The 23053-nt window shown below is 41.0% G+C and overlaps 1 protein-coding gene across 1 annotated transcript in view; it reads left to right on the top strand.

Annotated features, from left to right (window-relative positions):
- Positions 1-4656: 4656 nt before the first annotated feature.
- Positions 4657-23053, top strand: part of RRP15 (ribosomal RNA processing 15 homolog) — a 40408-nt gene continuing 22011 nt past the window's right edge. The window contains exons 1-4 of the mRNA XM_044266822.1: positions 4657-4841; positions 16307-16581; positions 19085-19182; positions 21888-22089. Of these exons, the coding sequence (XP_044122757.1) occupies positions 4700-4841; positions 16307-16581; positions 19085-19182; positions 21888-22089 (717 nt within the window). The 5' untranslated portion in view covers positions 4657-4699. The remainder of the gene's footprint in view (positions 4842-16306; positions 16582-19084; positions 19183-21887; positions 22090-23053) is intronic.

Here is a 23053-nt window from a genome sequence, read left to right as displayed (position 1 = left end):
AAGTCAGGTATTTTTTCTCTTTTCCTGCATTGTGTTTCAATATTTAATTATGGACTTCATTTTAGTGTAAGATATGAGCTTCTTTATTTTCTCCGCAAATTGTTAAAACACTAATATTCTGCTGTCTCAGTCCCCCAGGGCTCCATGCTCAGTGGGGAGTCTGCTTGAGATTTTCTATCTCTGTCTTCCCCCACTCCCTCACTCTCAAATAAATAAATCAATCTTAAAAAAATAAAGAATTATTTTATCTAGACATCAGTCTCTGTCTCTCCTCTCCCAAAGTTAATTCCAATAGAATTTTGGTTGGCATAAATAAATAACTTCAGAATACTTGATCTCTCTTTTAGGAGTATGGTATATCATTTCAGCTTTTAAAAGTTTTCCTTTATATCTCTCATTAAAGTGACAGGTCACTAAATGCTTGTGATTTCTTTTCCTCTGAGACTGCAATAGAATTGAACACCGGTGACAATCTCTTCTCTGGGGAAATTTATCCCAGAGAAGATAAATGTTCTTCTTATAACTTTATCCTGGTCCCTCTTTCTTTCTTTCTTTCTTTTTTTAATTCAAGAGGCCTCAGATTGTTCATTGTTTTATTTTTTTAAAGGATTTCATTTATTTACTTGACACAGAGAGATCATAAGTAGGCAAGAGGCAGGCAGAGAGAGAGGAGGAAACAGGCTCCCCACTGAGCAGAGAGCCAGATGCATGCAGGCTTCCATCCCAGGACCCTGGGATCATGACCTGAACCCAAGGCAGAGGCTTTAACCCACTGAGTCACCCAGGCGCCCCTGGTCCCTCTTTCTTATGCCTTCCCAACTGGCAACTCTGATATTCATTAAGATATCCTCTTTCTCTTTGCAGTCTCCCTTCATGGATTTTTCTCTATGCAGAGAACCCATGCACCATCACTTAACCAGAATCTCTTTCCAGAGCTCCTGCCTAATCATTTTTACATTCAGACCTTGCCAGAAAGCAGCAACCTTGCTCTGGATGCACTGTACAATGGCCCTGACCTCTTATCTGTTCCATATCCATTAGTTTAGAGTTCTTCAATGTACTCACATCAGTCAAGCTGCAACAAACCATCCAGAAGAATTTATTGTATTTGTTATCCTCCTATAAATATTGGTGTTTTAACAAGGAATCCTTGTTTTAGTTTCCCTGATTCTTCCAGAATTGAATAATCCTCCAAGAAACTTTTTTTTTTTTTTAAGATTTTATTTATTTATTTGACGGAGAGAGATCACAAGTAGGCAGAGAGGCAGGCAGAGAGAGAGAGAGAGGAAAGCAGGCTCTCCACTCAGCGGAGAGCCCGATGCGGGACTCGATCCCAGGAGCCTGGGATCATGACCTGAGCCGAAGGCAGCGGCTTAACCCACTGAGCCACCCAGGCGCCCCCCTCCAAGAAACTTTAATGGTGCTGTAGGTAGGCAGGGACTGTATGTGGGTGCTGACAATATTTTCATCACTTCCCTCATTCTAGCTCTGTATCAGTTGGGACCAATCAGGAGATGGAAATGACTTAGTAATTTGAACAGGAAAGTTTAAGATAAAGAGTGGTTAACTACAACCGAGCATTGCAGTGACAAGGGATGGGCTGGTCAGAAATGAAGAGCATCCGTTCTAGAGGTGCTCTGCTCTGAGACTGCATAAGGGTGTTGGCCAGGGAGAGCTGCTGGCCGCTGGGTGCCACTGAGCACAGTGCATTGCAGAAAGCAGAGGCTATCTGTGCTAGAGGAGTTTAGGGCCGGAGAAGTGGTGGCAGGAGTCTCTAAGACACACACTAGAAGCAGGAAGCCGGCTGCTCCTTCTTACAATGTCATTCTAGTGCCCTCTACTGACAAATCTTAACAACCTGTTGGTAGGCAAAAGGAGATCTTTTAAAGGATCCACCCATTTTTTCACAGAGCAGCCAAAAAGGGTGAATGTGACATTGAGAGGTTATAAGCTGACAGCTATCCTGGGTATGTTTATACAAATGCTCATAGAGGGGCACCTGGGTGGCTCAGTCACTTAAGCATCGGATGGAGTCTTGATTTTGGCTCAAGGCATGATCTAAGGGTCGTGAGATCCAGCCCCATATCGAGCTTCATGCTGAACATGGAGCCTGCTTAGGATTCTTTCTCTCTCCCTCTCTCTCTCTCTCCCTCTGCCCCTTGTCCCTCCCACTCTTAAAAACAAATGCTCATATAAATATCTAGGTGACTTTGGTTATTTCCACCATTCCTAGACATTCTATTTGCAAAACTTTCAATTATCTAGTTCATTGTAAGGGCATAGATTTCTTTTTTTCTAATTTATGTATTCCAGTGCTTGCCAGAAATTTCCATTGTCTGTTCTCTGCACATACGTGTTAAACGTCAAGGGCAACAGTCTGAGTAGGCAATATAGCTCAGTGGTTGGACAGACCCTGGAGCAGACAGACTACTCAGGTTTGAACATGATTCTGCCACTTGCTGGCTGTGACCTTGACCAAGTACTCCATCTCTGGTGTGCCTCAGCTCCCTGATCTTTATGATAGGAACAATAGTACCTACCACACTGGCCTACTGTGAAGATTAAGTGCATTAACACGGGAATCTCCCACTTAACAATAGCAATCCCTTTCTGAAAATCAGATTTCTGCATGAAAATCTGGAAACTATTTTTTAAAAGGAAAAAAGTAAATGAATGATAATCAACCAATTCTACCTTTCCAGCAATTCCTTAAATTACAGCTAAACATAGTAACTGTCTACTTATGAATAAGCTATCTTTTTTTTTTTTTTTAAGAGGGAGAAGTGGGTGGAGTGGGGGAGTGACAGAGGGAAAGATAAAGTATCCCAAGCAGCGCCTGAACCTGGGCTGAATCTCACCCCTCTGAGGTCATGATCTGAGTCCCTACCAAGAGCCCTACACTTAACAGACTAAGCCACCCAGACTCTCCAAAATAAGCCATCATATTAAGATGTAAAATGCTCAGAATACCACTCCTGATCTTCAATAATATTAACAAATGGTACCTTCTATGCCAGACAGCCTTTTTGCCACTGTCCTCATTTTTCTCTCTAACGTTTGTTTCTTCTCTACAGTTTTCTTCAATGCTTTCCCAACTTTGTTTTTGAACTCAGTGTAGAACACCTGGCCAAAACAAAGGTTAAATAGGAAAGTCAGCAGGGCACAGATTCAACACTAAGTGGAGAGGGATGATGGACACTGAGCAGGACTGGAAGAATCGAGGCTCCTGCAATGTCCTGAGAGGCATCCCCAGACATACTTCTTGCACTGACAAGAACTGCACTTTTCAAAAGCTGGAATTTGATCTTTACCGATTGTATTTGGAATGTAACTTTCCCCGCACTGTTAAAAACAAGACAGTTGTTTTGTTTTAAAATATACTGAGTTGTGGGGCGCCTGGGTGGCTCAGTGGGTTAAAGCCTCTGCCTTCGGCTCCGGTCATGATCCCAGGGTCCTGAAATCGAGTCCCACATCAGGCTCTCTGATCAGCAGGGAGCCTGCTTCTCCCCCTCCCCTCTGCCTGCCTCTCTGTCTACTTGTGATCCCTCTCTTGTCAAATAAATAAATAAATAAATAAATCTATCTTTTAAAAAATATATACTGAGTTGTGTTCGCTTTGGCAGCAGATAAACTAAAACGTACTGAGTTTGGCTTATGTAAATAAAGCCCCCCCACCCCCAAACAGCAGCTGGAATGTGTGGGATTGAGAAATCCGTACTCTCTTACAGATTTTAGGTTATTAAAAACGAAGAAACATTCTACCAGGAAAACATCAAGCTTAAGGAAAGCCTTTAGAATTCGTCCGGCCGACAGAACGTGATGTATAAAGGTTTGCTGTATTGGGAGTCTGACTTACTAACTTCGTTAATCGCTTATTGTCATTCATTAATTCACTCCTTCCAAGATTATTTTTTGATCTCCTGCTCTGGACCAGCTTTGCCAGCCTCGGGGACGGTGGAACGTCGAATGAGATCTGGCCGTACTTTGAAGGAGTCGACAGGTGAGGAGGAAAACGGTAGGGCCAGATTGCGGTAGCTGCCCGAAGGGTTGCCTCAGGGAGCAGCCGCCCTGGGAGCAGGAGCGCCGCGCGGCAGCCCGAGATCCGCACCCCAGGTCGGCCCGGCGCGGCCGCAGCCCGCTAGGTCCCGCGGCAGACAGCGACGCGCTCTCCGCTTCGCGATCGGACGCCAGGAAAGGGTTAATCAGAGGGCGTTTACGTGATCCAGTGCTTGAGAAACATCGTGTGTGTCGCGTGTGTCGTGACTCTTCGGGACTTCGGCACTTGGGGAGAGAGGATGACACTCCCGTACCATTCCCGACGCGGCGCCCGCTCCGCCGGCCCCCGGCTGCAGGGGCGAGTCAGGGACCTCGGAGGAGCTCCCGGAACCCACGTCCAGAAAGGCGGCCCGGAAGGGAAGCGGCCACAGGGAGACCATCAAAGGGGACCGCTCCGGCTTGCGGCAGCTGTCCAAGGGCAAGGGCGAGCTGGAAGGGGGTCATCTGAGAACGTACAGTCACTCATCTCCCCGCCCCGGGAGCGGACTCCGGTCAAGACTCGCCGGACCACGCAGACTTCCCGCCGATTCCCAGTCGGAGGCTACATGGCCCCGCCCCGGAACCTTGTGTCGCCGGAACTGCAGGCCGAGGTCCTTCTGCGAGCGCCGGTCGCAACGCTTACGGGCGCTTCCGCAGGGGAAACATGGCCGCGGCCGTGGGCGTCCCACGTGTGGGTGCAGGGAAAAAGCTGAAAAATTCGCTGAAGAAGAAGAAGATGAAGATGGTCGCCAGGGCAGTAGCTTCGGAGTTGGAAGATGAGGGCAAAGACGCTGCCGACAGTGGAGGTAACCTACTAGGATTAAGCTTTGGCTGCTGAAAAGAAAAGCCGGATTGGATTCGCGGAAAGTAGGGAATGCGATGGACTTTGGGGCTAGTTTCATTTTGGGGGTCATGGAAGGAGCGACTCTGGCCCAGTGAGAATGGCTGGAGGTGGTGTTTGGGGAAGGGGCGCTTTTGAACTTCTACATTCTTTTCGAGGCCTTTTTCACCGTCACTGTTACTGATTAAAAGGGATGAAACTGGTGTTGCTGACAACAGGAAAATGGTTACAATGATAGAAGGCAGAATGAGGCGGGGGTTATTTAAAATGACAAGGGTGGGAAAGGTTTCTTAGGAAACGAGGAGCAAAAGGCCAAAAGAGCTAAGAGGAAGATGGGTGGTGTGTTTGACTTTTCTCGTGTGGTAGGTGCCTGACTCTGCGAGTTAGAGACCTGATGGCAATAAATGAAAGAAGAGGATGTGGTTAAAGTAGAACAAAAGTATCCATTGATCTCTCAGAGACGTCTGTTAAAGGAAGGGAAGATACTTTGTGATCATAGCTTAAATCATAGGAGTACCTCAGATCATAGGAGAGTTACCAGCTCAAGATGGTCCAGTGGCTTCGCATCTCAGAATAACATCCAGAATCCGTAGACTGTATGATGTCGCTCAGGTCGTTTTTTTGGTCTCATAATTACTACTCTGCCCCCTCCTAACTACTAGGCCCATCAATGTCTAGCCACATTGATATCCTTGGGCTCCCACACAAGGGTTTCATCACTTGTTGACTTCACTGCCTAGATTATTTTTCAAATGCTTGCATGGCTGTAAAAGTAGTTATTACAATTATGGTCCAGTTAAAATGGTAAGAATGGAAACAGAAATCCATATCCTGTAGAACCCAGCTTAGGCATCGCTTTCTTCTGGCTTATGCATATTACTCATAGTATGCTATGTTGTTATTTTATTTTAACGTGTCTTTCACCTATAGATTCCCCAGATGCTGGAACTATGTCTTATTTACTTTCATAGGGCCTTCCTTTTTAGTTTTTAGTATTGAGTAAATTTAGTATTGAGTGTTGAGTAAATTTTCGTGCTGATTAAATGAATGAGGTGGCATTTCATCTAGGCCTTGGAGGGGTGAGTAATTTTTTGTTTGGAGGTGGAGAAGACAGTTTTCTCAGACATACAGGGAAAAGCACGAACAGTGGCGTGCAGTCTCTTAAAGTGCACGGGCTGTTTAGGACTCAATGAATTGTCTGCTGTGGCTCTAGCTTCCAAAGAAGTTATAGAAGTGAAACCGGAACAGAGGATAAAGCCAGATTGTAAAGAGTCTTGTGTGCCATATGAAGGAGATTGGCTTCTCCATTTGTAGGCAGTAGGGAACAGTTGAGAACTTTTAAAGAAGAGAGGGACACCTGTTTATAAATACCACTGCTGACTGTATGTCAATTGACAGAGAATGCCAGAACTGTTGGTGGGCAGTGGCAAAACTGTGGTAGAGCTGGCACCAGTACAGGACTGTGAAGAGTCAGAAGGGCTCCACTTGAAATGTTTTTCAGAAGGAAAACATTCAGTTTTCCAAATAACCAACTTACAAAAAAACTCATAGCACCATAAATTTTGGATGTGCTCTACTGTTAGAGGAATTGGATAATAATAGCTATATCTTTTGAGCTTTTGTATGTTCTGTGTACTGTTCTAAGCTCCTCATTCATATGTGTGTCATTTCTTTAAATTCTGACAACAACCCTATGAGATTGATGCTGTTATTCTCATTTTACTTATGGGAAGCTGAGGTCCAAAACGGTTATGACTTGCTCACCTAATACATAAGCTGATCAGCAAGTTGATAAATGACACAGCCATTACTGAAGTTTGGCTGTAGCACCTGTACTCTTGATCCCTACCCTTTTTCTCTTTACTTTCTTATCTGTATCCTTTAGGTTTTGACTTCGTTGTCTCTATCCACGTTTTCCTTCAGGATTTAGACTGTACCTCTGTGACAGATAAATTATAAAGGGCCTCTTATTTAATAAGTTCAATAATGTAGGCCCGTTGGTTATAAGATGTGGCATCCTCCTTTTGCTTAATTCAGAATTTGTTATTTAATATCAGAATCTGCTATTTTCCTCTTATGAAATCAGTTATTTCTGGAAAGTCGACCAGCGGAAACAGCTTTTGTAGTTCAGAATTTGTGTACATGTGGCCTTGGCAGAACTAATAAGTTTTCAGAAATTTCAGAGAATGGATGCTGAGAAACTATAAAGGCAGAAGATTAAATCTGGTTTAAACACATCTTGAATCAGTTTGCAAATTATAAGCTTATTATTACAGTGAAGTGTACTGGCTTGTTTTATCAGGAAATTGAATCAGAGGCTTCTCTTTGAATTTCAATTGGATCCTAAAAATTGATAAGGATGTACCTTGTCATATGAACATTTGAGAGCAAATTCTTTCAGCAAAATACTACTTATATTTCATAGAAAACACACAGGTTAAACCCATGCATTGTTTGAACTTTTCCTCCTTGCTTTAATTATATAAGAAAGATAGAAAATGATGCCTTTATGAGTGTAAGACTCTCAAGTAGTGTTTGTCAGACTTCACAGAAATTTCCTAGTTCTTAGGATGCCTGGTTGGTTCAGTCGGTTGTGTCTGCCTTCGAGTCAGGTCGTGATCCCAGGGTCCTGGGATGCAACCCCACATCGGGCTCCTTGGTCAGCAGGGGACCTGCTTCTCTGACTTTCACTCCCCCTGCTTATGAGCTATCTCTCTCTCTCTGACAAATAAATGAATTTTTAAAGAAGGAAATTTCCTAGTTCTGTTAAGAAAAACTTTGTCAGCTTTACTAACAGCTGTATCAGAATTTGGCGTAGAACTTGATACATGGGATAGTACTCGATGCCCATTAACCATTCCAACCAAATTGGAAACTGCCCTTTCCAATTTAACCAATTAATTTTTAATGGTTAATTTCCATTTAACCATTCCAACCAAATTGGAAACTGCTCTTAATGTGATTTTTACATTTTTCTCATGTATTAAGGTATTGTTGAGGGTAAACTTAACAGAACTTGTATATAATGTAAACTTACATGATAGTGAAATGATTCAGACTGAATTTTAGTAAATTGTAATACTTTTCAGTAGGGTTTGAAATCTGGTCATAGTAATATCGCAAGTGATCACAAATCAGATATGTGGAAAGTAAAATGCTACAGTCGGCATTTTAAGTAACATAAATATCGGGCATTATGAAGGGGGACGATGACACCCCTATCTCAGTCAATATTGAACTGCTCAGATTTATTGAATTGATACCTTGTTGCAGGTTTTGATACAATATATAACTGGTTCTTAAGATTTTGTTCATTTATTTGACAGAGAGAAAGAGAGAGCATGCAAGCAGCTGGTGCGGCAGGGAGAGGGAGAAGCAGGCTCCCCAATGCACAGAGAGCCTGTGTGGGGCTTGATCCCAGGACCCTGGGATGGCGCATAACCTGAGTGGAAGGCAGACATTTAACCGACGGAGCCACCCAGGTGCCCCTGAAGTTTGTATTCTTAAAACACATACAAGCACACATAGCCTCCCTAGTCAGTAAATCAACTCAGGTGAAGAAGGAAAAACTGGTTGATGGTATCAAGTACTATGGAGAAGTTGTTGATAACCTCTACCTCTGAGTTATCCTTGAATTACTCCGATTTATTGAACTGATGCAGCCTTGAAAGTTTAGACACAATGCTAACTGTATACTTAAGCTTGTAGTCTTTAAAAAAATAATCTTCTGTAGTCAGTAAATCAGCCCAGGGAAAAAGCCTTGGTCATTATCCAGTGCCATGATGTGATCAGTCCTTCTCTCATAGCACGTGCCTGTAGGACTGTAAACTGGTAGAGAAGAATGGTAGTTTCATGTTTTCTGGATTGTTCTCTTCACACACATGAAAAATGGCCATGTGCTTCTAACGTAAGACTTGATAACAATCCAGTTTAGAAGGTCCTAGGAGCTATTGCTTCGTTTTTGATAAACTACAAAGCTGTATTTTAGATATAATAATAACCCAGCAGATAAATGTGCTTTTTATCAAACTGTAGCTTATGGCCTCTTTGATCATTTAAGTTACTTAAAATAGCAAAGGAACATGTCTAAGAAATGAAATATATCATAGGCACTTGAATGGTTTAGCACTTTATAGGACAGACTCAGGAAGGAGATTACTTTCAGGCTTTGTGCTTTGGCTTGTCTAGATGGCACATGTAATCACATCTTTTAATTTGTCTCAGAGCGGCACTTTCTCATTTCGATTATTTTTGTGAAAAGTTGGGATGACTTCATTTTTTTCAAAACTAAATGCCTTTTAGAAAATATTTAAAACATAAATTTTGAATATTCTAAATTTATTTTTTATTTTTATTTTTTTAAGATGTATTTATTTAGGGGTGCTTGTATGGCTTAGTCAGTTAAGTGTCTGACTTCGGCTTAGGTCGTGATCCCAAGGTTCTGGGATCAAGCCTCATGTTGGGCTCTCTGCTCGGCAGGGAGCCTGCTTCTGCTGCTGCCCTTGCTTGTGCTCAGGCTCTCTCTCTGTGTCAAATAAAATGTTTTAAAAAAAGATAGGGGCACCTGGGTGGCTCAGTGGGTTAAAGCCTCTGCCTTCACCTCAGGTCATGATCCCAGGGTCCTGGGATCGAGCCCCGTATCGGGCTCTCTGCTCAGCGGGGAACCTGCTTCCTCCTCTCTCTCTGCCTGCCTCTCTGCCTACTTGTGATCTCTGTCAAATAAATAAATAAAATCTTTTTTAAAAAAGATACGTTTATTTAAGAGAGAGAGAGAGCACAAGCAGGAGGGACAGAGGGAGAGAAAATCTCGAGCACATTCTGCACTGAGTGTGGAGCCTGACCTGAGGATCCATCTTAAAACTGTGAAATCACAACCTCATCTGAAACCAAGACTTGGACATTCAACCTATTGTGCCACCCAGACACCCCAGAATACTCTAAATTTAGTAGCAGTGGGCAGGAAAGATCATGTGGCTTGAGCAGAAAAAATGATAACTAGGGCAATGTGCATTGTTAGGCAAAAGCAGAATGGAGATGAGGAATGGGCTGTTCTGGTTCACTGAGGATTACAGATTTCTTTTTAATTCACACTTTCTTTAACTATTTAATGAATATTTTCTGCATTCATTCAGTACATGTTAGTCTAAGTTGAAGCTTTGAGTCAAAGCTTTCTAGTGCCTCAGAAGCCAAACAGCACTATTGCTCTGCTTGTTAACTTTGTGACTTTGGACTTAACTTTCTTTTTGACTTTTCTAAGCTTTAGAATTGTCACCTGTGTAGGTAGAACAATAAGAGCAATAAGAGTGTTGTGAGGATTAAATGATAGTGCCTGGAGAGTGCTTTAAACAGTAGTTTGCTCTGGGGCGCCTGGGTGGCTCAGTGGGTTAAGCCGCTGCCTTCGGCTCAGGTCATGATCTCAGGGTCCTGGGATCGAGCCCCGCATCGGGCTCTCTGCTCAGCGGGGAGCCTGCTTCCTCCTCTCTCTCTGCCTGCCTCTCTGCCTACTTGTGATCTCTGTCAAATAAAATGAATAAAATCTTTAAAACAAAACAAACAAACAACAACAACAAAAAAAACCCCCAGGAACTTGCTCTGAATGAGTGTTAGCTAGGTAGTACTGTCAGTATTTTAGAGTTCTTTGAGAAGTTGTGGGACATGGGGCACCTTGCTGACTCGGTCTGTAGAGCGAGGCACCCTTGATCTTGGGGTCATGTATTTAAGCCCCACACTGGATGTAGAGCTTACTTTACAAAAGAGAAACAAGTTGTATTGCAGTGACATTGATGACTTCTAAAGTCAAGTCCAAGGTAGCCCGCCTGCACTTAATTACTGGGCACATGCGCTATACCGGACTCTAGACCGGACCGCAGACAAAGTTACAGTGGAAGTGAAATCCCTTTTACCCACTCATTTTTGGGCATCTTTCTTTAGTGTTTTGTGATCTCCCATCCCTGGTCTGTCTTCTAGGTTCTCAGCATTCTTGTCTGTCCACTGGTTACTCTCCATTATTTATTTCGTGTCTACCATGTACCAGGTCTGTGTTAAGTGCTTTTCATGTGTTACCTGATTTAATCATGGTAACAACCCAGTGAGGTAGATAACTATTTTTCATGTCTATTTTGCTACAAGGAAACTCAGGTAATTCAACCCAGTTAATACTGTTGGAAAGTAGTGGACTAAGACATAATGCCACGTCTGTCTGATTTTATAATCTGAGCTCTTCACCCCTGTGCTGTAACTAGCTGGTCATCTAAAGCTTCCCATCCAGCACCTCCCACATCTTGAAGATTCCAGCTACCAGACATATTCCTTCCTTGTTCATTTCTCCTCCACAACCACATTAAAATTCTTATCATGTGTGTCTCTGTGTGTAGTATGTAATCAGCACTTAAATGTTTACTATGGGCTAGGCACTATTTCAGGAACTTTAATATATATTAATACATTTAAGTATCACAAAACCACAATGAAATCAATACTGTTTTATTGCTATTTTTACAGATGGGGATTTTGTATCTGGAGGTAAGATTGAATTCAGGCAGCCTGACTTCTGTGTTCGTACTCTTTACTACTACTAACTGATTCTACCAAGTTTTTATGAGCAATTCTGTTTGATTTAGAGTAATTCTAAAGGTGTGAAGTAGGTTGAATATTAACCAATAACCTTAATGCTCCCAGATGGTATTTGTATTTTAAAAGAACAACCTTCTTAATCCAATAGAGAAGCTTTTTAAAAGTAAGGGCCCAAGGTAAGTACCAAGAGAGAACAGCACTAGCAGTTTGGCCTCTTACTGGGAACACACACCTTTAGCATTGTAATTTTAAACCACTTGGTTTTAATTTGGGGGTTAATGTGCGTATTTTATTTCTTGGGTAGTAAATCAGATCAGCTTTTTTATAAATCAGCGAGCTCCTTAGACTCAGTTCTTACTATCCAGTTTCTGGATCCAGTTTCAGCCAGTCTGAACTTGTCATTTCATAAACACCTCACCTTGTGTCACATTCCCGTGCCTTTGGACATACTGGTTTATTCGGCCTGGAATGCCCATCATGATGATGATTATCCTAATTTTAATTTTTATGCAGGGCATTGACTCAGTCAGATCTAGGGAGTTTCTGTTCCAGATTTAGTGGTCAAACCCCCAGCCTTTTTCGGTTCACCTAGGTTGTAGAATCTTACTCCTTTGGCCTCCTCCAGACTCTTGGCATTCAAACCCTTGCTTTACCTAGGAAGCAACTTTAATATAAATATTAAAAGATACCCCCAAACAGTCACCCTTTCTTTGTTGCCTTTTTTTTTTTAAAAGAAGAGCACTTAGAATTTTGCATATTGTAAAACCAATTTTGTGATTTGTTAACTGATTTATCTATCCGCTAAACATATGACCTCTTCAAGGAGAGAAACCTAGACTTAGATTTTTTTGTTTTTCCCTTCACCATCATTCATGAGTGCACAGTAAATATTGAAGGACTGTAAGTCTTAAAACTTTATCCCTCTTTCTAGCCAACAGCTAACCATATCTGGGATCAGGGACAGATGGTAAATTTGAAAGGGAGCTGGAAGTTTGGAGAAAAGGCAGTGGGAGTTGGGAAATGCCTGTGCCTACCTCAGAACCTTGGAAGTTTAACCCTGCCCTGCCAGTGTGGTAGCTGGTAGCCACTAGCTGCCTGTGGCTTTTTTTTTTTTTTTTAAGTAGGCTCCACAACCAGCGTGAAGCCCACTGTGGGGCTAGAACTCAAGACCCTGAGATCAAGAGTCAGCCATTTAACTGATTGAGCCATCCACGTGCCCCCACATGGAGCTTTTTAAATTTAAAGTAATCAGAATGAAAAATCAAGTTCCTAGGTTGTACTAGCTGCATTTGAAGTACTCAGTAGCCTCTGATGCTCAGTGGCTCGGAGGCAGTTTTGATAATAGAACATTTCCATAAATGCGGAAAGTTATATTGGAACTTTTAGTTATTCCAGTAAGTGTTCTTTGTAGCCCTTCCTTAATTTCCAGATTCTAAATATAGAATGCAAACTTAGGGTTTAATGTTAAAGATAACAGAAGGCTTCAAAGGAATTTTTTACTTATCTGGTGCCCCTAGATACATGCACTTAACTTATGTTGTTAAAGATCAGTTAGTCAAAATTTTTTTTAAAGTCTCATCTTCATAGGATACAGTAAAATTTTAAGAACCAGTTCTGCTTTCTGATTTGTTTTATCTTTGGTATCCTAGGAGTAAATCCTGGTTTTTAGTATGCTGGAGGACCTTATTACATTGGCATTTTTTAAATTTATATAAAACATGATCATTTCCATTTGTAGTGAATGCCAGACACCTCTGAGCTAGAACTTCTTTAAAAAAAAAAATAAAAATAAAGATGATCAATTTAGTGGATTCTTTTTGAATTTGTTAAATTGGTTTATACGTGTTGTATGAAGTGGTGTTACAAGGCTTTTCACAGATTTATTGTGTGCCTATAATAGGCGTACTGTGGTAGTCAGTCTGGATAAGAAGAAGAGCCAAAGTTTGTAAGCAGAGCATTGGGATAGCTCCTACAGCCCTAAAGTCTTGTGGCAGCCTTTGCAGTGCACCTGAGGTCAGATTGTTGCCATCTGTGCGAATGCATCGGGACAAAACACTAGATGTCAGTATTGTAGTTTTGACATGTTACCGGGGGCTGGTAAAACCTTCTGTTTTTAATCACCCAAGTATTCTTCATTCACACAGACATTTAAGCCCTTTCTGCCTCTTTACGTTTAAATAAATTTCTTATTAGAAGAAGCACTTGTCAGGTAATTGTGTATTTTGTTATTAATACCTATGAAATGCTACTGGCTCTGAGGAATAAAACATGTATAGTATTAACATCTTTATTTTCCAGGTAATTACATTCTCCAAACTTTGCTTCTCAGTGTACTTTCTAGGAACAGTGGTCCCAGGAGATGCTTCTGAGGGAAAACTTGTGTGACTCTGAAATCTGGTGTATAAGTAGACACTTAGTTTCATTGAATTGGATGATGGTGCTAACAGCTTTTGTTTGGCAAAATCTAGATACTTTTAAAAATACTTCGTAAATAATAAAGTTCTTATATCACCTGTATGTGCATGTCAAAGCCTAGAATCCCATGTCCTCAGATTTCTTAAATTTACCCAGCGCGCAGCATGTAGAGAAGGCTTCAAATTAAATATGTGGCAAATGAGTCTCTATTTAAAACTTTTTTTCTCTTTATTGAGAAATGTGTAGGGACACCTGGGTGGCTCAGTCAGTTGGGCGTCTGCCTTTGGCTTGAGTCATGGTCCTGGGGTCCTGGAATCCAGTCCCGTGTCGGGCTCCTTGCTAGGTGGGGAGCCTGCTTCTCCCTCTGCTTGCCTCTCCCTCTGCCTCCTGTTCCCCTGCTTGTGCTCTCGCTCTCTGATAAATAAATAAATAAAATCTTAAAAAGAAAAGAAAAGAAATGTGCAGCACATTAGGGCAGTGGAATTACTGATAAGTTCCTTTATTATTTCCTTTACTTTTTGATAACACTGGCACACTTTGAAGATACTTTTCCTTACTTGTTTGAGGTTCATTTTTTTCTACATCTGTAAATGTTTTGTTTATATTTTTATTTGCTGTTTTTGAAGGTTATAAATTTTTATCTTAAATGTATTAAGTATTTATTTTTACATCTTTTGCATTTCATGAATTTCCAACACTTAAGTAAAAGCATTGTGCAAAAGTAATAGCAAAGTTGCAGGTGTTATAATGACTAGCTAAGTGGGACCTTTCTGGCAGTTCTCTCTTACTTCATGGCTTACGGTCGAGAGATGAGAGAGGATCACTCAGACATTAACAGGCTGCTGTGCATTCCGCTCCTTTCATTTTGGTCTAGGCAATAAGCTGAATTCAGAGGGGAAAAAAGGCTAAGGTGTTATCTGAAATCAGAATATGCACATTTTCTTGAAATGACTTAAAGAAGAAAGGGGGTCTTAGAGCTGAGGAGTAGGCACATTATTTTGAAGTAACAACAAAAGACAATCCGACTTCTCGGGTAGAAGGAGAAGTTCTGCTTGTGACGCTCCGCTGTGATTGCGCACATGGACCCAGCGCACACTTCCTGAAATGCAATGCTTTGTTCACTCCTCTTCTGCTTATTAAGGAACATTCTGAGTTTCTAAGCTACTGGATGATTTTCTCTTTTGAAGTATTTCCTAGTAAGTTCCACTGGCTTCTGAAGAACAGAAAACAGAAGCTGTCCAGAAGGCTGTGGATCATATAGATGTCTGCAGACTGTGCTGGCTGCTTGTGCTCTTGCTAGTAAAGTTCGGTGAACTTCAGAAGTTGAGAAAGGCCCCAAAACGTAAACTATAAAAGCTTCACAATGAGTTCGTTTTCAAGTAAGGCCACCAACTAGACTCTTACTTCCGCCAAGCCGCTGATCCCAGCTCTTTGAACCTTATAAGATGAACTAGCTGGCAAATGACCTGTACATGCTTCTTTCGGAGGTTGTGCAGGATACAATTCCAACAGTGCACTTCTGTTTCTACAGCTCAGAACTTGATACTGTCATTTGGTCACCCAGCAGTGCAATTGAATCTTCAGTCTCTTGGGCAGATATTACTTTATTAGATCATTTTTTGGAAATGTTAAACATCTAATTTTATAATGTTATATGCAAATTCTATGAAAGGAGGCTGGTTGTTCTGTTTTGTTTCATTTTGTTTTTTAAAGATTTATTTATTTATTTATTTATTTGACAGACAGAGATCACAAGTAGGCAGAGAGGCAGGCAGAGAGAGAGAGAGAGAGAGAGGGAAGCAGGCTCCCTGCTGAGCAGAGAGCCCGATGCGGAACTCGATCCCAGGACCCTGAGATCATGACCTGAGCCGAAGGCAGCGGCTTAACCCACTGAGCCACCCAGGCGCCCCCCATTTTGTTTTTTAGACTTTCCAACACACTAATTCAGAATTTTAAATATCTGGGTCAAATCCCCAGAGAGGTTAATCTAACTTCTCTTTACCATGGAAACATTGTTCCATTATCTTGATGGATTAAAGTTTTTTGTTAATCGTTTTAAAAATAATTTTCATTGGTCTCTTTAAGTAGTTCAATGACACAAGGAAGGCCCATGGACTTGAACACACCCTACACTGCTCCCATGTTGGCATCTGCAATAGGAGACAGTAGAAGGTGGTGTGGGCTTTTGGATTTGTTTCTGCTGCCTGGGTCCTGGGTGGTGAAGCCCAGCATGGTGGGGCCAGGTCTTTGGGGGTTGATGGCAGTAGGATGGAGGGTCCTTTTCTCTCTGCTATGACTGCAGCTCTGGGACTTACAAAGCCCTCTCTTGCGCAGATGGAGACAGATGGAGATCTGTTAGCTTTATGATGGGTCCTGGGGATCTGGCGTGGCCTTGACAACCTGTTCCTCCAGTGTTAAAGTTTAATTTGTTTCTACTCTTAGGTTCTGTAGGAAGTTGTGAATCAGAAAAGGATCACTTTTCTTCAGATGATGAAGCAGTGGAAGCTGACAATGAAGATGAAGTTGAACCCGGTGGCAATGGAAATGAACAAACAGCCGAAGCTAGTGTTGGAACTAACGTGGGCTGGGCGGATGCCATGGCTAAAATTCTTAACAAGAAAACTCCTAAAAGTAAATCCACTATTCTGGTCAAAAACAGAGAGCTGGAAAAGGAAAAAGAAAAGTTAAAGCAAGAGAGACTAGAGAAGAGAAAACAGGTGTGTCTTACCAGTTGCTTTGTAGATTAGATTGTTTGCCTAGTCTAGTCGAGTTCCTATCTGTACCAACTTGTTCCTGGGAGTGTTGGTCCACTTAACAGTCCAGTTTTTTAACTTGCCTTTTTTTTTTTTTTAAAGATTTTATTTGTTTATTTGACAGACAGAGATCACAAGTAGGCAGAGAGGCAGGCAGAGAGAGAGGAGAAGCCAGACTCCCTGCTGAGCAGAGAGCCTGATGTGGGGCTCGATCCCAGAATCCTGGGATCATGACCTGAGATGAAGGCAGAGGCTTTAACCCACTGAGCCACCCAGGCAACCCTTTAAGTTGCTTTTTACATGGGGGTGATTAACCAAGCTTTTGCACAGAAACCTCGTCTAAATTACTCCATTGAGCATGTTCATTTTTTAATCATCTAAGCAAAGAAATAGAAATTAAACTCCTGAGAAACTTGACCTTTTAAAGTCAAATAAATTATACATGTGGCAGTGATTCCTGGGTCTAAATATTTCATTCAGTTTAGCTGTCTGTATGCTAACATTATTAGATTCTGAACCAATAGAATCATGTTAGTTACTTTTTGCTAAAAACCTATTTTGTAATATGAATCTGTGAAGGTGTCCTTGTCAGGGATTGGTTGCAGTTTCAGAAATGGACTGTTTCCCTGCTAGATAAACTTGAATTCATTATACCTTTTGTTAAATCACTCATAGAAGTTAGACTAGGACAATCTGCTGATTCAAGGCCAAAAGTTGGACTTCATTTTGCAGTTGTGTAGTATAAAAATAAAGAGAAATAGTAAGGTTTTTAATCCCTTGTACTTAATGAAGTATTTCTGTGTCTAAAATACTTGGTTAGTGAAATAAATACTATTTTCTGTGAAAATAATTTTCTGCGATCATACTGACAATATAAAAGTATTTATTTCCAAGAGGTACTTTATAGGTAAAATGAAAGAAAAATGAAATGAAAGAAAAGTAGATTTAGATTGGCATATATTTCCTTTTAAGGAATGTATTTCCTTTTAAGTTCATCATCCCCTTATCTTGTTTCAAGGTGAATTATTTTCTTTGTTCCAAATACTAGTACTCTGCAAAAGCTGTATAAAGATGGAACTTTATAAGTGTTGCTTTTAGAAACAGAGTATACTGTGCTCTTCAATATTCTTTTTACTTTAAGATAAATTTTTTCTCTACATCTTACTGATAGCTTTTCAACTGAGAATTTGAATCATTGCTATCTGGCAAAAGCTGAAGGAAGCTTTACAAATAGCAGAATCCTTAATTACCTCTAGTCCCAGTGTTCTAGTGAAAGTAAGAACATTTTGAAGTCAAGAAAAAATGAGTCTCTAACTCAACTCTAGGCCAACCCTTTGAGTGCTGGAGACGATACTGTTCACATAATGGATGAAAACACACATTGCTACCAGAAAAAGGGCACAGTCTCTCCAAATGCTCTTATTATGTATTTCTGAGTAGAGTCTGTACAGATTCTCATTGTTTTTTACTGTTAAATATTTTCAGTTTCTGGAATATCTAGTACTTATTTCTAATCATAAGTTTAAAATTACACTTCAAACAGTTAAAAATTATTTTGGGATTATGCATGCCTCGGATACTACAAATAATTAAGAATTAACTGTTTTGAACTTAAAAGTAAGATTTCTAAATTTCTGCCATAATCTGATAGTGGATTTCATAACAGTTAAAGTAAATTATCTTATTTGGGGAGAAATCTATTCTTTTTAGAAAGAAGTCAGGCTAATCTATGGTGAACACAGTTTGATATAACTATGATTAGACCTTTTCATTAATACAAAAATAAGAGTTTAGATGGATGCAGAAAAGCAATAGATAAAAGGAGATTTTTTTCCCCCACGGATTCTTATTACTGCCTTTGATGCTACTAACTTCCTGGTGATCAGTTCATTACATTCCGTATATTTGATTGTAGATGATATGTTGGCCTGAGACAGCAGTATATACCAATGCAGTGTATTGGGGTGTCCAGTCAGGTGCCTGGGACCAGAGTACTACTGGATACAATGCTATTATTTTAAAAGCCGATGCAAATTTTTAATTACTCTGTCTGCTGAGAAAGACAGTTTTTGAGAAAATAAACAGTATTTAAACTTGTGATTATCAAAGACCATAGTTTGGGGTCTTTCTAATGCTTACCTCTGATGATCTGGTGGTGGCAGGTCAAGCATGTGGCTCTCTCACATCGTACCTTGTCCTTCTTGCCTCAGTATCCTGGCAGCTGTCCAGGCCCCTGCTGTCAGAGAGCCTGACAGAAACTCACTTTGTGCTTCTCACATGACATGCAGAGTGCTAACCACAGGCCCCCTGAGCTGAACCCCTAAAAGTGTGGGGTTTTTTCAGTTGCTGTGACACACTAAGCCAGAATGATTTATTACCTTTGTCCTTTCACAGAGTATCATATCAAAGTATGCTGCACTTTCAAAAATGCCTAATATTCTTTCACATAACAATATTTATAACACAGCTTGATAAGAAGCGGGAATGGGAAATGATGTGCAGAGTAAAGCCAGATGTTGTCAAAGACAAAGAAACGGAGAGAAATCTTCAGAGAATTGCAACAAGGTAAGACTGTTCTGCCCTTTAAAAAGTGAGTATATGAAAGCTTTGATAGTGATCCATTTCTGACTCGACCTGATCTTAAGCTCTGCCTTCTCAGCCAAGTGATTTATATCAAAACCTGCCTATTTAATCCTGAATTCAGCGAAAGATTTTACAGGTCTCATGAGGCAAACATATAACGAATGTCCTCAGTGTATATTTGGTCTGAACCTATTGCAAATCATACTGTTTCTGTAGTCAGGAGAACAGTGTAATTAGACATGCATTTCTCTTACGATGGTTATCTGAATTTATGACTATAGGTGATTATTGTTCTCTTACATTATACTTAGGGCATAACCAATTATGTATTACAATAACTTTATGCTATCTTTTCACTCTGCATTTTTTTTTTTTTATCATTGGCACCAAGCATTTATTGATGTCCTCCATGTCCAAAGATAAATAGAATCTGGTGGCTGCCCGGTGGCCCTTGCCTACTCACCTGTAGGAATTACAGTCTCTTTGAGACTAGAGGCATGTCCTGTGTGTTGGGAGCTTACAGCAGGAGATTGTCAGGGGAGTTGGGGAAGATTTCACAGAGGAGAGAACATTTGAGCTGCTACTTGAAAAATACAGCAGTTCTACTTAGTGGAATTATTTTTGATTTTCTAGTTACCTGTATCATTGGGTCATTTTTTAATCCACATAGGTGTCTAGAGTGACATAGATAGAGCCAGACCGCTAGGTTCAAATCCCAGCACTGACTTACTACCTGTGTCCTTGGGTATGCTGCCTAATTTTTACTTCATTTTATTTACCTAAAAAAGCAGTGGACTATTACATCTACCCTGCAGGATTTCTCTGAGAATGAAATTAATAACATGCATCTCCCTTTCCTCACTTTGGCCCCAGCCCTGCTCTGAAGGGTATGGAATTTTATCCTTCTTACAAGTTAATAAGCTAGCCTGTTAGTTTCCTGGGTACTGTCAGAAGACAAGAGACTTTTGGGTCAGAGACAAAGGACTTTATTACTCTTGGCAGAGTAGCCAGAGCATCACATTTCCACTGGTTCCCTTTGTCCCTCATTGGTAACACAGGTGCCCTATAAGGATGCGTGAGCGGGCAATGGGTTGTGTTACAGAAGAACACTCGACTTGGGAATCCACTGCTTTTATGGTGAATGGTAACAAGCCTGCTCTTTGTCTGGGGGGAGACGTTACCTCACCTCTCAAGGTTGCGCCCTACAAACTCAACTCGCAGAAATGCCCGGTGTAAAAAACAGTCAGGGCCTCACATCCTTGAAAAACGTATTAGGAACACGCAGGGATACTCCAGGTACATGGCACAGTGCCTCTCCCGGTGACAGAATTGTGGAACTTGAAAAGATAGCAATGGTTTGAATCGGTATTGTCCAGTAGAAATATAATGGGAGCCACATACATAATGTAAAACTTTTTTGTAGCCACATACTATCTAGATAATATGGTAAAAATAAATAAATTGTACCAATGTATTTTATTGAACCCAAAATATTCAAATTATTTTTTATTTTGTCATATAATCAATATAAAAGTTTTTGGTGAGGGGCACCTGGGTGGCTCCGTGGGTTAAAGCCTCAGCCTTCGGCTCAGGCCATGATCCCAGGGTTCTGGGATCGAGCCCCACATCAGGCTCTCTGCTCAGCAGGGAGTCTGCTTCCTCCTCTCTCTCTGCCTGCCTCTCTGCCTACTTGTGATCTCTCTCTGTCAAATGAATAAATCAGATCTTAAAAAAAAAAGTTCTTGGTGATATATTAAAAGTCTCTGTTTTCATATTAAATCTTACACATCCAGTCATATTTTCAACCTGGAGCGAGCCCAGTGCAGTTCGGATGAGCCAGCCGCGTCGCACGGCTCACCAGCTCCACGTGGCTCATGGCTGCTCTGATGGACACGACAGGTCTCAGTCTTCAGAATCCTTCTTGGAATGAACTAGACCAAATATTTAAATAAGTATTTCATTTTAAAGTAGGACTTTAAAATTAGTTTTATATCAGGGTAAAATTAGTTTCGTATCAGGGTGCCTAGGTGGCTCAGTCAGTTAGGGTCTGCCTCGGGCTTCGGTCGTGATCCCAGGGTGGTGGGATGGAGTCCCGCCTTGGGCTGCCTGCTCGGTGGGGAGCCTGCTTCTCCCTCGGTCTGCTGTGTGCGTGCTCTCCCTCCCTCTCAAATAAATGAATTTTTTTAAAAATTAGTTTTTTATCATAAGAATTGCAGATAATATAACTGAATTCTTTTTAAGCTACTTGAGTATTATTTTTTCCATTTATAGAAGACGTTGAAATCCGGAAAACCTTTCGTAGTGTCGGGGGTGAGACAGCTAACTGTAGAGGCTGTTCTCTATCCATTATAGCGTGATGTAATTACTATGTAATAATATATTTTGAGGAATAGATATTTGCATTAAAAGTAATTTTTAGTCCTAATTGCACAAAAGTTGATTGAGAAAGGTGAAAGCTGAAAAGAAAAATCGTATCAGTCCATAAATATTTATTCTCTATTCAGAAATCTGTGTTCTTTCATTGAAATGTATGTTTATTTTTTAGATTCAGCTCTTTTCACCTGAGTGCCTATTAAATGTTTGCCTCTTTCCTAAGCAGTAAAAACACATTGTTCTTAACCTCACAGTTGGTATTCTAGTGTAACTGTTACTTAACTATGTTATTCTGGTCATTTTATGTTCTGTAGGGGTGTGGTACAGTTATTTAACGCCGTTCAGAAGCACCAGAAGAACGTTGATGAAAAGGTTAAAGAAGCTGGAAGTTCTATTAGAAAACGTGCTAAGTTGATATCGACTGTTTCCAAGAAAGATTTCATCAGTGTCCTGAGAGGGATGGATGCAAGTACAAGTGAGAAAAGTTCGACTGGAAAGAACTTGAAAGCCAAACAGGTAAAGTGTTTATATAGGACTCAGGGCATCAGACTTTTAGTTCTTAAAGTTTTGGGGTGAAAAAGCAAACTATAAATTTAAGAGTTAGTATTCTTAAGTTTCATGATAATTATTCCGTATGGAAGTTGCCAGTTAGAGGTGACGTTCATACTGCTGCTCTGAGAACTCAGGGACCGGTGCATTCACGTCAGTCTGTGAGAGATACCAGGTCTCTCCTACCTGAAATCCTGCTTTTTGTGCATTCTGGAGAACAGAAACCTGAATGAGGGATACAGCTTCACTTTGCACCTTCGCCCACAGAAGTAACTGTGATGGCGTTTAACTTCTAAAATAGGAAGGTTCAGAGCTTTGGGGAACACAGTGGAAGGTCGTCTTTGTACTGGGGCTGCTTGGTGAAGTTTGACTAGTTGGAGGACGAAGAGTATAAATACTGTTCACGATCTTTGGCTTGATAACTTTGCTTCTCCAGTCCTGTTGACCTGTGGACTCCAGTAGGTACCAGGTGAAAGGTTCTGAAATCTGCTTTACTCGCAAAAGGGCTGTTCTGTTTGGTTTTGTTTTTTAATTAAAGTACTGGTGTGTTTGATGGCTTAATTTCTTTTTTTTTTTAAAGATTTTATTTATTTATTTGACAGAGAGAGATCACAAGTAGGCAGATAGGCAGGCAGAGAGAGAGGAAGGGAAGCAGGCTCCCTGCTGAGCAGAGAGCCCGATGCGGGACTCGATCCCAGGACCCTGAGATCATGACCTGAGCCGAAGGCAGCGGCTTAACCCCCTGAGCCACCCAGGCGCCCCAATGGCTTAATTTCTATTGCCAACAAAAAGTGCTTCACTCGGGAGTCTCCGTTGTAGGTGTTTTGTCTTTGCTTTGCCAGTCGAAACTCTGGGAAGAAGAGCATATAGGAATGTCATACTAACCTAGAGCTGAGGTACTTCTCAAGTTCTTTAAGTTGCCAGTTGTGCC

The sequence above is a fragment of the Neovison vison genome, chromosome 10 (genome assembly GCF_020171115.1).
Source record: "Neovison vison isolate M4711 chromosome 10, ASM_NN_V1, whole genome shotgun sequence".
In the NCBI taxonomy this organism is placed as follows: Eukaryota; Metazoa; Chordata; class Mammalia; order Carnivora; family Mustelidae; genus Neogale; species Neogale vison.
This window is presented reverse-complemented; position numbering and strand designations above follow the sequence as displayed.